The sequence below is a fragment of the Fukomys damarensis genome, unplaced genomic scaffold (assembly GCF_012274545.1).
Source record: "Fukomys damarensis isolate Sample0158 unplaced genomic scaffold, DMR_v1.0_HiC HiC_scaffold_15, whole genome shotgun sequence".
Lineage (NCBI taxonomy): Eukaryota > Metazoa > Chordata > Mammalia > Rodentia > Bathyergidae > Fukomys > Fukomys damarensis.
In genome coordinates, this window is record NW_022900927.1 from 65,332,604 (window position 1) to 65,347,859 (window position 15,256).

Consider the following 15,256-nt stretch of genomic DNA (forward strand, 5'->3'; position numbering starts at 1 on the left):
GTGTACACAAGAGGGTGGCAGCAATGGCGGTGACTGGCTCTGTGGGGCCCTACCCTGTGCCTGCTCACTGCCTCCTGTCCATTCTCTCCTGCTCAGCTAACAAAACATCTGTTCCTGGGGGCTCAGGGCCCTGTACAGGGCAGGTAGTGGGGAGACGGGAGAGTGAGCAACTGAGGAAGGAAGCAGATGTGCCAAACCTTGGTGTTTAATAAGAGCGTTCCTGACATCTACCAGGTGTAAAAGGGGCTTGGGGTACACTTCATCCTGCTGATGACAGACCTGCATGGCTGAGGAAGGCAGTTTCTTCACCTTCCTCCCTCCAACAGCAAATCCATGGGATAAGTAAGAGGAAGCACTCCATTCCTTTCCAACAGGGGCAGCACGGCTTCTGGACAACAGTTTTATAACCTGGCTGCAGGGAGCCATTCAGCTGCCGGTCAGTGGTATCAGGAGTCCCTCAGCTCTCCCCTGGCTGAGGTCAGGGGTCCAGAGCCCTGATGGCCCTACCCTTTGATGACGGCGATCGGCCTTAGTTTAATGGCCTTCTTGCTGATTCCGGCGTCATGGCAGGTGTTCACTACATCGGTCACGTTCTTATATGACTCGGGAGCCTGCAAGGAGGAATCAGACACTCTAAGTCTCTGGAAGAGGCTCTTTCAAGACAGTGGACTTCAGTTGTAATTACAGTGAAAAATTCAAACATCATGGAGGGCCTACTTTTGCCTATTAGCAAAGATTAAAAGCACAAGTAAGCTCAATGTTGGTAAGAGGCTGGGCGATAAACACTACTTTGTCTTACACTTTTTCTGTACTCTTAAAAACTTTCTCCAAAGAATTACTTCTATAATTAAGAAAAGTAGTAGATGTAAAACACACACCAGTCCCTGCTTTTAAAAGAATGCACCAAACCATCTGCTAGTGACTGACATTTCTGCATAGAGTCACTGGCAATTAAAATGTTTTCTTTGTATTTCTGCAGTTATCAACGTTTCTGCAAAGAACATGTATTAGTAACCTTCTCGTCAGAGTGGGGGAAGCTACTAAATTCATACATACAAAAAACTGAGACAGCACGTGGGTCTATGTACAAGTCACTTTAGGTTCGGCTCCTCCCACCTCACTGCCTGCCCTGTCTCTCTATTCATATCCACACCCTAGGTACACACTGTGCAGCACGAGGTTAAATGGTTCCATTCAAACTACTGTTAAGGCTGACACACAGAAACAGAATATGAACAGCACAAGTAATTGTATGCACTTGGTCTTGTAAGTAATCTCCAAACAAAAGAGAAAGCGTGAGACCAACAGTGAGATAAACCAAGGAAGTAAGCTGAAACAGTCATTTATAAAACCCCAAACAACTTCTGTTGGTAAACTTAAAAACTGCTCTCTGTGCACTGGAGTACAAGATGAATTATGCTTATTTAGTAAAATTTCACTCACCTCTTCCATGACCAGTTTGGGTGAGGCAACCCGGATCGCAATTCCCATATCTGCCAATTTGTCCAAGACATCCTGGAAATCTAAATTACGCCGAGATTTTGCTCGAGACAACGCACGGCCCTAGAATGGCAAAGGAAATGAAGCTGCTTGGAAAATTCTGAGCTCAATTTGACATCTGACCCCAGCAGTGATTTAAACCTTTCTTACACCCCTTCCTTTTGTTAATGTTATAGTATGTACGTGCATAAGGGGAAGTCTTGCTGTGCAGCCCACTACCCTGGCTGCCTCAAACTCATCATTCTCCTGCTTCAGCCCCGAGCAGCTGCGACTACAGGCACTTGCTACTTCAATTTGTTTTTTCTTTCTTTTTTTTTTAAACTAAAAAACTTTAAAAACTCCCTTTTGTTTTATTACTTTACCAACCTTATTCTGTTCCTTTCATAAAAAACTTCATATCCTTTCAGAAAATAAGTCTTATCTAAAGAATTTTGTAAAGATTTAGTTTTTATATTTCTACTGTTACCACCTCAATATAAACATGAATTTTAATTGTAAGCAGCGTCTGTCACAACAAAAACTTTGTGGTCTTTGTGAATGCAAATGGTTTCTTGGCCTTAGCACGGCCGACACCCTGAACCAGGCAGCATCCTCAGCCTCTCCCTACTAGAGCCGGGGGTGCCTTCCTCTACCCAGCCGTGAACACCATAAACACCTCCAGACACTGCCCCAGACAGGACGGCACTTAACCCTGGTTGAAAACCACTCTGTTTAAACTAGGAGAGAGGGGACAGCTGGAAATGAGAAATGGCCAGAGGAAAAAAGGGCTGAAATATATTTGTGAGTCCCTCTGCTATGGGAGCCATGTACTCCAGATGGTTTCTATTTCCCACTCCATACCGGCTAGGGATTCTGGTGGCTTCAAATAGGAGCTGGCAAACTAGTTTGTTTGGCTCTCTGCTTATTTTTGTAAACAAGTATTACTGGAATACAGGGATGCTCATTTCCATATACTACTTGTGGCTGCTCTTGCACCCCAGTGGCAAAGCTCAATTCCTGGTGCAGGGAACATATGACCCAAAGAGCCCACCTACCTGGCGCTTTATGGAAGAAGTTTACTGACCCCTGACTGAGAATATGAGAAGCAACACGCTGAAATGGGCATGCAGATGACAGAGACTCTGATGTGTAAACAGGGTACGTCCCCAAATCTTGAGCAGATGCCCCAGGAAGGAGCAAATTAGGCAAATGAGCAGTTTCAATCAATCACTGAGATAAGCTGATGTAAACGTGCATCAGTTCAAGTTGTATCACTCATGTTCAGTGAAGTACGCTCAGCTCAAGGGAAGATTTCCCAATCGGAACAGTCCCCGACCCTACCACGACCTTGCGAAGGTAGAGACACAAGGTGCTTCAGTCAGTACACTAAACCACAGACCTCGGGGGAAAAATTCTCAGGTAGAAGCCTCACTGATGGACCCCAACCTCAACTCTGCTCACGCTCAATCCAGTGCCTTTATCTGTCAGAACGCAAAACAAGAGCGGAGACGAGGACAGCACTCCACGCCGTTCCCCGCTCATTACCGCGCCATGGCAGGTGGTCCCAAAGGTCTCGGTCATCCCTTGTTCAGTGCCGGTGAGAACGTAACTGCAGGTTCCCATGGTGCCGCCGATGAGCACAGGCTGTCCAGTGAGCTGGGGACACACACAGATCAGACGTGTTAACACTTAGGAAAGCGTGGTGCTTTACGCTGGACATTTACATTTCTTGCACTGCAGGGTTGTGGGAGGAATCTGGGCCTCTAACCCACATAAGACACCTGGCCTCTCTTGGGCTTAGTTTTTTATCTGCAAGGGTCTTTCCAACTCTCCCAGAGCCACACCCTGCAAGAGTTAAGAGGAAAGAAACAGATCCAGTCGAGTCTTTATCCTGTCTTCTAATGATTCACAGGCCTCAGCTCACCTTCGTGCAGTAAAAAACACTGAACGCAGCACTTTTTAGATGGCACACCAAAAGCACAAAGACGAAAGGAGCCACAGTTCTCATGGGTGTTTCCCTTCACAAGGGCTGCTTTCCTGTTTAAATACGGCCACATTTACAAGATCCAAACTGGTTTCGTTGCTAAAACCCACAGCCAGGCCACACACCTGGTAGTCCACAGCGATGAGCGGGTGGTGAGGAGGGAAGGCGCGCGTGGACCCCTTCCTATGCACCAGCAGTGTCCGCTCCTTCCCGTCCACCACATGCTGCTCCACTTTGGCAATGTTGTGGGAAACATCATAGATCACGTGCAGGTCCAGGTCATCCGGGGTTGTGTTGAAGACCTTGGCAAAAGCCTGGAAGGTAAAGCTGGGGTGAGGAGGGACCAAGACCGGCTCTTTGGAATCCACCTTAAGGATCTCAACTAGTGTGCTCCGGCACACAGTAAGGGAGTGAAGGTCCAAAAGTGACAGTATCATTAACTGCACATGAAAGACAACTGCCACCTTTCCGACCTCAATCCACCCCGTAATTCCACCTCTTGGGAAAAGCCGCCTGGCCACTCTCACACTTGCCCTTCAGAAATGCTTCCTTGGGCCTCAGCCTCATCTCCATGAGCACACGTCTACTCTGGCTGCAGTTCACATCCCAGGGGTCATCTGCACCCTTTACTCCCACTCCCCAGGGCTGCTTCGCTGCTAATGTAGTTTAAGATGGCACTAGAACCTTGGACACTGCTCTGGTACTCTGAACACGAAACCCCACAGTCTTCCATCTAACTGGACTGAGCTTTAAAGCACCTGACCTGACCGGGAATAACTGAGAAAAGGGCAGTTCCACTGTACCTGGCGGGTGAGGAAGGTCATGGACGAGCGGTTGACCCAGGCGTAGTTGCCGGCAGCTGCCATCCCCTTCAGGTAGTCCTGGCCCTCGGGGGAGGCGATCCGAGCACAAGCCAACTGCCGGTCATTGACTATGATCTTGTCTCTCTTCATGGCCTTTTCCATAGCCACTAGGGCATCTGGAACAAGAGGACAAGTCCACACCAGTGAGGCCTCTTAAACGAGTCACTAGGACTGTGCCACAAAGGAAGCATGCACACCGACTCACTCTACAGAGAAACAAGTGGAACACAACCTTACCTTTGACGTGCTCCTGAGCAGTCTATCTGCCCAGCCAAGTTGTATCTGTTGGACTGAGCAAAGTGGTGCACAACTATAATCCCAGCATGCACTTGGGAGGCTGAGGGAGGAGGCTTGCTGATTTGAGGGCAGCATGGGCAGTTTAGTATCAAAACAAAATTTTTTTAAAAAGGGGCTGGAGATGCAGCTCAGTGACAGGGCACGTGGCCAGTATGTGCCAAGGATGGTCGGGGACTGGGAGCCCTCTTCCAGAGTGTGACGACACCAATTGTGCCCTCTACAAACCTGGAATGAGATGTGCACATACAGCAACAACATGGCCTTAGTTCTCCTTTCCCAGTGTACAAATGAATGGGATCACATTTTATTTCCATTATGAATTATAAAAGTAATTTTTAGTGAACTGGACACAAGCTACTAGATCTGCTGTTTGAAAATCAAATTCACGACAGCAATTCAGCAGTAAAGTTCACAAACATTAGTTAATTTTCATATCTATTAGATTAAAAAGTCTGAGAGTCAGGCTGGCACAAATTATTAAATTCTCACAGGATAAAACAATACAAAGCTGCAGCACAGCACGGAATTAATCTTTCCAATTTCTTTTTTTGTTGTTTTTGACATAGGGTCTATGTAGTCCAGGCTAACACTGAATTCAGGGCAATCCTCCTGCCTCAGCCTCCCAAGTGCTGGAATTATAGGCATGCACCACCACACCCTGCTAATGTTTACAATTTCTATGTGTTTATATACCTTTTCCTATATTTATTCATCATTTCACACACCCTATAAATCATCCAAAGTAACGGATTTCCCTGCTTCCTGGTTTTGTTCACAGTTTTTGTCATGTCCTTTGTGCGACTGTTTAGACTGCCAGGACCTGCTCAGACATGTCTGAAATCTGTTTCCTAAACATACTGTATTTATTTTCTCTCTTATTTTATCAATTATAAGACTTTTGTTTCCCCTCTGGTACTGAGGATCGAACTCAGGTCCTTGAGCTTGCCAGGCAGGCAGTGGAACCACTGAGCTAAATCCCGTCCCCTTTATTTTATCAATTATAACCTATCTTTATTCTTCTTTCTGAACACAATCTCTTCTTTAGGAGAGTGTCTGAAGGTAAAATACCTACCCACTCCATCAACAATTCCACCATTAATTCCTAATCCTGCAGAGCAGGTGTCTAACATATATTTGATGAACAAAGGCCACTTCAAGTCCCCAGTTTAAACACTGTCTTGCACTTATTACAAGATGGCTGAGTAAGTGTAATGACAGCTGGAGATGATACTTGCCAAGCGCTTACTAAACGTCAGGCGTTCACTTAGTGCTTCACGTACATGACTCCCTTAATCCTCCATGGATATCACAAACAATCAGGCCATTTCTTCAGGCGAGAAAGTAAATTTTGAGGTTACACAAAAGGAGACCAGGAAAGACAGAATCTACACAGCACAGTTCAGAGCCGTCTTAGCCATCAGTTCGGGACCATACCTGTGGCGACCTGGTGGCCCAGGCCCCGGCTGCCGCTGTGGATCATCACGCACACCTGCCCCTTGTGGTCGATGCCCATCTTCTTCGCAGCGTACTCATTGAAGATCTCATCCACAACCTGGATTTCGGCGTAGTGGTTGCCTGCACCTAGGGTCCCCAGCTGCAAACATTAAGAACGTGTGATACAACAGCTTCAATTCTGGTATTTAAAAGAAGCCATTTATTGATTGATTGATTATTTTTTGTAATTGCATGAGAAGCCATTTAAAAAGCAAGTAGGTGAGAACCACCACCACTAACAACAAAATAGCCACAGGAATAGTGTTTTATGTGAGCTTTAACAATGTCTCATTATTTACTATATTCCACACAACAGAAATAACAGGTTAGTTCCTGAAGTCTATCACATCCTTACAAGCTTGGAGTACATGCACCTAAAAAGCTTAAAAACCAAAAATTCCTGTGCCATTAAGTGGCTCATACAACATTTTAAGTATCATGAGAGGAAGGGTCACATCCCGTGAGGAACACCAGGGAATGCTGACACTCAGGCAAGGTCCAGAGTCGCACAATGTCCCAAGGTCCAGAGTCGCACAATGTCCCAAGTGTCTGAGTTCGTGTATACCAGCATTACCCATCACTGCAAGCACACATGCTGACCAGAGCCAACGCACGACACAAAGAGCCAGGCAAGAGCAGTGTCGGAAGAGTCAGCAGAGCCTGCCTAGTTTTAACTGTTCCCATTTTTTAATGAAATGAGCCCCAGACGGGCCAGAGAGCCTGCCCAAGGTCACACGGGACCCACGGAGGCAAAGCACTCACAAGTAGCTATGGATCAAAACATACAATATATTCTTACTTCATGGACACCATGAAGTGGTATTGTTTTTTGTCTGAAAACTTTGGGTCACATCTATAGATTGTCAAAATCTGTCCAAATGTGATTTCGGCATGCATGTGAGCTTACAATTATGTCCCATTTTTGTCCTTTGAAGTCATGACCTCCTGTTTTATTTTATGAACACATGAACTTCCTGATAGCTTTTTAGAAAACAATGCTTAAACAAACAGATCCGCATTCTTTTTGATTCACTCTGAAAAACTTCTAAGGGTATATTTCTGCTAAATGAGAGACATAGATTCTTTTCTCAACAAAATAAAGTTGGGAAATCCACCACACGGGCCGCACAGATTACCTGCGGAAGGCCTCTCTTTTTGGCCCTCGCGGAGACCTTGTTGGGGTCGGCCTGCAGCATCCTCCCGTACTCCTCACAGTGCTCCTTGTCCTCAGCCCAGGCATAGCCTTCTCTCAGGGACCAGTCCACACCCATCTCCAAGGCCTCCTCCAGGTCTCTGGGAAGTAACAGAAAGTGCCATCACCCCCAGCCAGGCACGTCCAGCCCAGGAAGGACCACGTCTTATAGGGCAGAGGACAATGACCCAGCCCCATGCTAGCTTATGCTCTCAGCAACACCAGTGTTCTGAGGAAAGCAACTAAATAAATAACCACTATAAAAAGGGTAAGAGTCTCATCCGACATGACTATATTTGTTCTACTTGATGTTCATACAACCCCAGTACTTTTCAAGCTGAGGGGCACACATGGTAAATGCTCAGAGGGAAGAAAGTTTTCACGTTCATCTACTGTCCAACCCCTTTCCAAAGCAAGAATGAAGAAGTGAGAACTTTCAATATTGCTTTCCTCACTACCCCAGATGATAGGCCATCTCCAACATTTACATCAAAATTCCCATGTAAGAATTTGCAGAGATGTTAAAAATTTACTTATGTCACACGTATACTTTTCTGAGTGAGGCTACACATCAGGGATCCTGTGGAACCACAGAACAAGCACCTTCCGAGGGTACCAGTTTACTTCAAGTGTTTTGTTTCACACACCGGCTACCGCAGCACTTTGTGGCGTTTAAGGTCCTGCTCTGTGTGAAGTAGGAAACCCAACAGCTGCTTGAGAGGCAGTTCCACACAGCTGTGCATTTAGACTCCCACGGACGTGCATGGCCAGGGCTCACACCCAACAGGAAGGGTGTGGCTGCCAAGGTTCACCACTGCAGGCAATCTCTGAGGAGACAAAGGACCTTCCCTCTGAATCCTGACTCCCCTTTCCAAGCTCATTTACCATCATCTTTCTCAATCTCTGTCTCCCCGTGTAAGTCAAGGATAGTAACAGGGTGACTGGCTACATGAAATGGCAGGATGTACAGTGCCTGACATGGAAGAAGAGCTTAAGGGTCAGTGCCTATCATTCTATGATGGATACTACTGTGTATCAAGGACTGCTTTAACGATCAGAAGCGGATGGAGGTCTAACAAATAGGCTTGAAACAGCACTTGAAACAGCAACTCGTTTCTATTTTCCAGAAGTGATGGAGCAAAAGCATCCTAGGATGGAAATGAGGCTGAACCCATGTGGTTTTCCTCTCCCTCACTTACTAAACTGTGTGCTTACTTGGCATTCATCGGAATGACCCCTTTGGACCCCACGCCGACAGGAATGTGGTCAAACATCGCTTGGGCCAGTTGTTCCTTCACCGGCTGGACATCACTTTCATCCAAGTTGGTTCTCAGCAGGCGGACACCGCAGTTGATATCAAAACCAACACCACCTACAAAATGCAGAATGGTCAGTCAAATATTAGCAAAACCATGTGGTCAGGCAGTTGTTATCTGAAGCTTCTCACCATTACTATGTTAAAAAGATATCCATCCTCCTAAATTCAACAATGTTTTGACACAGCCATTCAAGTGGCTTCTGCCGAGTGAAGTCTGGGGACACTGAATTAATCTAAAGTAACACAAACATAATCATCTCGCTTCAGGCCTCCAAGCGCTGGGATTATAGGAATTCGCCACAACACCTGAATTCACCTTACAACTGAAATTTTCAATCTTTTGATCACCACCTCCCAGATCATTCCCCTCAGGCTGCACCATTCCATTCTCTACACTTAAGTGAGATCATGTAGTTCTCTTCCTGTGCCTTTTTTCATTCAGTCCAAACATCCTCAAGGCTCACCCATGTTGTACCAAATGGAAGATTCCCTTTTTATTTTTTCTCTTTATTAAAAAAAAACTGCCCTCTTTTAGCCTAACATTCCACTGCAGGTATATCTATGTATGTGTACACACCCACACCCACATCTTCTCTACTCATTTATCAGTCCATGGGTATCAGGATATCACTGTACCCCAGGCACTATAATTAGAGCGTGAGGAACATGGGAATGCAGCTCTCCTTGCAAGACAGTGACTGCAGTTGCTGGATCACATGCAAGTTCCAGCTTTAAGTCTGGGAACCTCCATTCATTTTCCATAATGGCTGTCCCAGCTCATAGCCCATCCACAGTGAACAAGGATGTTTTTTCAAGACTCTCAATTTTTAGACAGTACTTTTTAATTTATTAACAGTTGAAACTACTTTCTAATTTCTATTATGCTTTTTTTCCCCACCTAATGGTTTACTTAAAAGCATACTTCAGGGATGAATCTCCTGCAAATGGGAAGGCATCCAAGAGAGCAAGGGCAAGGGGTGAGGGGGAGCGAGGGGGAGATAAGTAGAAAAAAAGACATGCCACACACAGCAACCTAATAACCTCAATGAATGTAAATATTATAGGCTATAAACATGAGTTCAGATTAATAATATCAATATGAGTGAAAATGCGGAAAGGGGAATCAGAGAAGGGGGGAGTAGGGAAGGGGAAGGAGACTTCAAAAACAACGGAAGCAAGTGGTATTATGTACATACAACCACTCTCCAAGATGACCATGTACTGCAAACACGTACTAAAAAAAAAAAAAAATGGCTAAATTTCCAAATATACAGGGAGTTTTTCAGTTTGCTTGTTTTTTTCCCCTAAATATCTATCTTAACTACATTGCGGTCCAATGAGAAAAACTGCATCAGCTGCTCTTAAGTGTGGTCCAGAAACTGTGGAGGGTGGGGAAAGTTGAGTGGCTTTTAGGTCTGTAAAAAAATTTCATAATAGCACTGAGCCACTGTTTGTCTGTTATCTTCTCATGAATGTACAGTGAGACGTGAAAACATCTCTGTTCTGACAACAAAGAGGAAGCATGTACTTGTGAACTGAGTTTTAAAAACGTCTCTTTTAACTTCTAATATGAGGGCCCGGGATTTAGCTCAGTGGTTCTGACTCCTGCTTTGCAAGTGCAGGGACCCGAGTTCAATCCCTGGTACCAAAAAAACAACAAAAAAAGAAACTTCTAATATGATAAACACTGACAGGGCCTTTGAGAATAATCCTCAATAACCTGAAAGAGGTCTAAATGGGTCCTGAGCCCCAAATTTTGAGACCGCTGCTCTGAATGATGTCAGTGTTTACACCTGAGACCCGCTTCTCCGTGTGGATGTGGGCAATGTTGGTAACCCTCCTGCACGTCTGAGGACAGTCCAGCAGGCACTTCCGGGGAGACTGCAACGCACATGCAGACATAACGAGCACATGCTGGGGTCAAAGTGCTGAGTCTGTTCACTGGGTTGGTCAAACCCCTCTTATCCCTCCTGACTGAATCTGCCATTTCCTCAAGAGAAAAACTGTACTCAGTGTTGGGCTCACACACATGACTTTTAGAAATCTCCCTCTGCATTGTGACCTCACAATTTCTTTCTGTCTTACTGGCTTTCCTATGGCTCCCATCAGATGGCTTTTCTTTTCACTATTTATACATTTTACTTGGTCTAAAAATCCTAGTCAACCATCACCAGAGGCAGAACTCTGACTCTGTTATTTAAATTTACATTTTTCATTCCAATTTTCTGAAAGTAAAGTCATCACTCTGGGGATAGAACACTGCCAGAGTATATACCCCAAAACCACAGGAGGAGGATGTGTATAACGAGAGGTAAATACACACCAAAGTGATAAGAGCGAACTCACTACCTACTGTGTGCCCAGCACCGGCCCAAGTATTTTACGCAGCCACACTCATTTAATCCTCCCAATAATGCCATGTGCTAAGGAACATTCTTAGACCTGATCTGTCTTATGAAGCAACTGGATCACAAAGATATAAATGTTTCCATTTGTTTTGTGGCCAGTATCTGAGTACTATTTGGCATTTGGAAGGAACCTAAAACATTTTCAATAAATATATGCTTTGCTTGATATCTGAATGGCCCGAGTGTTCACAACAAATTTTCTCAGTAAATGAGAGGAAAGGAAACAAATGAAGCAATGAGACTGGGAGATGCGCACAGAGAGAAGCTGGGTTCTGTCTCAGAAAGGCCGGGACCCACAGGGAGAAGCCACACAACTAACAGCAGACCGGCCCAGCGACCTTACCTGGAGACACCACTGCTTCTGGGTCATTCATATCAAAGGCTGCCATATTCCCAATAGCAAAGCCATAGCCTGAGTGGACATCAGGAAGCCCAATGGATCGCTGGAAGAGAATCAGAAAGTGAAACACAGCTGCTGCAACCTGGCACTATAGTTGCCCGATACTGATTCTCAGCATCAACATTTTCTTCCCACAAAGTTTCTATTGGTGAAAATGAGGATGAAGAAAACCTAATCACAAAGCTAAATAGGAAGAAAACCAATCTTTTTATAATGTCTGACTTTTAACTCAGGAAACTCCTTAGCATAGCAGTGTATAGGACCTACAGTAGCTTTACTATATTACCTTTTAAAGGTGGTCCCAAGACACTGATAAAAATCATGTTGTATCAAGTTAGAGATAACTGTAATTTACACACGTCATTAGACAAATGCAATTTATTTGATGCTACGCACACTATATACTTTATACACCCAGGGCCTAGAAAAGGAGCCTGTCCCAGGAAGACAGCAGGTCGAATATGGCAAGGCTCTATGGAGACACCTAGACACGTAGGCATTCTTACCTGCACAAGCCATGTCCTTTCATCTCCGCCCCTCACCCACAGCCAACTAACCGACATAAAGGGTTCACATACACTGTTGGATGAATTCGCTTCCACACGCACCTGCAGCTGCAGTTTGAATGTTACACTGTGTGGCCCATGGGTACCAGCCAGCTTTATCCCTGCTACTGTCACTGCTCTGCTTTTACAATCATGTCCAGAAGAGCTACACTGTCCTCTCTCTATCTCCTCGGCCCCAAGTCTTAAACTTCTCTTCTTTCTGCTCCCTCTCCAAGGATCCTCTCGAATAGAGCCACAGGAAAACCTACAAGGGTAGTACAAGACCCAGGAAAATGATGTCACTCGGACAAGGAAATACAAAATTAAACATTATGGCAAAGGTTCTCAAGCACTTACAGATTCCAGCCAGAGGCAGCCGGAAACTGACAGTAATCAGACTCAAGTATGCCTGAGATTCCCCGGTTACTCTAAATGATACCACTATCCATCAGACACAGTCACTCACTCATCAACTAACTTTAGCCATGGAGAAATAGAAGTGGTTAGGGTTCTGAAGTCTGACTCACATGAACAATCCCAGGCAGGGCTGCCACATTGCCAATCTGCTTCATGGCTGGCAGGAAGCCACCGACACCTGGAAACAAAAATTGGGTCTTAGGGGAAAAGGAGCACTTTTGATTTCACCATGTTTCTAGGCTGCCTTACACAGAGGGGCAGTGGTTAAGGCTTTTAGAACAACCAAGAGAGGAAGACTGGATGAAACGCAAATGGGAGAGGAGCTTCTGCAGGAAGGCAGCCCATGCGCAAGGCAGATTAACTACCGCACTAATTACAAACATTTCACCAGGATACACCTCAATAAGTCTGCTCGCAAATGTTCTGGGTTACACAACAGAACTGCCAAACTAGGCTGCCGGTGCAGAGAGAAGTTATTCTTTCAGTAGTTCATATTACACCCCCAACACAAAAAAAGGTTAATCTAAGTGACACAGAAGGGCAATGGGAAAACAATGGCTTCAAGAAAAACTGACACCATTCAAAGTTGAGAGGCCACAGGGTTCCTGTCCAGTTCTTTCACTTTAGACTAGTGCACATATCTTGGTGGAGGGAGGGCCCTAATTTGCTGATCTTAAAAATAAAAGGGGCTAAAACTAGGTGGTTTCTAGTTCACTGTCACCATGAGTGTATTGTCTTAGAGATTTAAACACTGATCTCCGACCCTCAGGGCAGCCCTGCAAGACAGGGGTACCAAGTCCTATTTTATCAATGAGATGCTGGTTAAGAATGTTGGTTCCAGGGCCAGGGATTTAGCTCAGTGGTTCCACTGTCTGCCTAGCGAGCACAAGGTTCTGAGTTTGATCCCTGGTACCCCCCTCCACCAAAAATGTTGGGTCTGAAAGTGGATACTACTGGATTTTAATTCCGGCTCTGACACCAAGAAGTTGTGTGACCATGGGCAAATTAAAATTACTTGACCTCATGACACTGTGACTTATGCACCTGTAAAATGGAGATAATAATACCTATCTTTTAATTTATCTTAAGTATTACATGAATCATCTATGGAAACCATTGTTAAAATGCCTGGCACACAGTAGGTACATAACACATAGTAGCTCCTACTATTACTGTTCAAGGTTAACTGAGATAGAGCAGGTGCTCGGCTCCAAACCCTTCCTACAAGCTCATATGGCTAAGAAAATGAACACAGACAAGTCAGTGCTTTGGTTTGTTTCAAGCTTTGATTATTTCTTGACAACATTTTAAAAATAGTAATTATTTGAGTCAGTGTTTGTTCAGATCACGTATTAGGGGCCACTTGTACCACAAATGAAACTAACAGACTCACCACCTCCTCGACAGGCATTCCTTAATTCCTCAAACATTAACTTCTCTAGAGCATCATTCACATAGAAAACACCTTCAACCTTGGGCCAAAGAAAAGAAAAGGCAACATCTGAGTTCATGTAGGTGAAGTGCAGGTGCAACAGACAGATAATTATATGCCATAATTTGCTTTACTTTTTACTAAACTCTCATTTCATCTTTTACAAGAGGAAAACTTCCTATCAAAGACTAAAAGGTGTTCAAAGGGTTTCAGATTTTGGAGTATTTCAGATTTGCGGTTTTTTGGATTAGGGATGCTTCTCCAATAAAGTCTATGCAAATAATCCCAACTCCAAAAAACTGCAAAATCAGAAACACTTCAGGTTCCAAGCATTTCAGATAAAGGATAAGCAATGTGTATTTTACAAAGTTCACACACTGCTTGAGACGACGTGTGTTCACCCCGATTTGCAGATTACACCCGTAGGCATGAGTACCGTAACGTCACAGGGCGCCCCGGGATAGGTACAATCCTGATCCGTCAATTAAAATAAGAAAAAACAGCGCTCTCTCCCAACCCAGAGGCTGCTTGTCCCCTCGGTGCCCGGGGTCGGGCGGACGGCTGTCGGGGCTGCTTCCCCCTCGTCCGGGCGGGAGCGGCTCCGATCACCACTCGTCTGGGCCGCGCGGGCGTGGACAGAACGTCACAGGGCGCCCCGGGATAGGTACAATCCTGATCCGTCAATTAAAATAAGAAAAAACAGCGCTCTCTCCCAACCCAGAGGCTGCTTGTCCCCTCGGTGCCCGGGGTCGGGCGGACGGCTGTCGGGGCTGCTTCCCCCTCGTCCGGGCGGGAGCGGCTCCGATCACCACTCGTCTGGGCCGCGCGGGCGTGGACAGAGGTCGCCGTGGCCACCTGCTCCTCCGCGCCCTCCGCGACGGTACTAAAACCACCCCCGCCGTGTTAATCTCGGCGGCTGTGAGGAACAAAACCTTTCTGGCTCCCCTTGCGGTCCTGGGTGTTGAACCTAGGGTCTGTACACTGAGCCGCAGCCTCCCTCCTTTCGTCTCGTTGTATTACTGTTATTTCTTTATGGCAGACAGGGTCTGGGAAACCGCCCAGGCGCCCCGAGCTCGAGATCCTAACGCCTCACAGCTCCCAGCGGACTGGATGAGGCTGTACAGCCGCGCCCCGCTGCATAACACACCCGCAGGGCGTGAACGCTAGAAACCTGGCTCCGGGAACGCGGCGGGCCAGCCCGGGAGAGGACGCGGCACCGAGAGGGTGAGAGAGGCGGCGGACACGGGCCGGAAGGCCCCGCCTCACCTGCATATTAGGCACGAAGGCCTTCTTGATCCTCCAACAGTTCTTGTTGATCTTCTCCAAGAACTGCAGCTCATCGTTGTAGCTGCGGCTCATGGTGAAGAACACGACGGAGCTCCAGGCTCGCTGTGGAGAGGAGATGTGGCGCGGACGGCGTCGCAGAG

The 15,256-nt window shown here is 46.0% G+C and overlaps 1 protein-coding gene across 1 annotated transcript; it reads right to left on the minus strand.

The window, feature by feature from the left end:
* On the minus strand, positions 1 to 15,256 carry Rtcb (RNA 2',3'-cyclic phosphate and 5'-OH ligase). The gene is made up of 12 exons (XM_010637615.3): positions 15,096 to 15,256; positions 13,791 to 13,869; positions 12,508 to 12,575; positions 11,379 to 11,478; positions 8,525 to 8,681; positions 7,254 to 7,410; positions 6,058 to 6,217; positions 4,267 to 4,442; positions 3,589 to 3,777; positions 3,025 to 3,135; positions 1,444 to 1,563; positions 1 to 611 (listed from the first exon to the last, which is right to left on the minus strand). The coding sequence occupies exons 1-12, from the start codon at positions 15,186 to 15,188 to the stop codon at positions 504 to 506; spliced, it is 1,518 nt and encodes a 505-aa protein (XP_010635917.1). The 5' UTR covers positions 15,189 to 15,256; the 3' UTR covers positions 1 to 503.

What these genes read in the sequence shown, in the direction of transcription:
- Rtcb (XM_010637615.3), bottom strand. Translation starts at nt 15,188, where the DNA reads ATGAGCCGCAGCTACAACGATGAGCTGCAGTTCTTGGAGAAGATCAAC. An exon ending in CCTTCGTGCCTAATATGCAG is followed by an intron (nt 13,870 to 15,095) that starts GTGAGGCGGGGC and finishes CTTTGGCCCAAG; the next exon opens with GTTGAAGGTGTTTTCTATGT. An exon ending in GTCATTCCGATGAATGCCAA is followed by an intron (nt 7,411 to 8,524) that starts GTAAGCACACAG and finishes GTTACTTCCCAG; the next exon opens with AGACCTGGAGGAGGCCTTGG.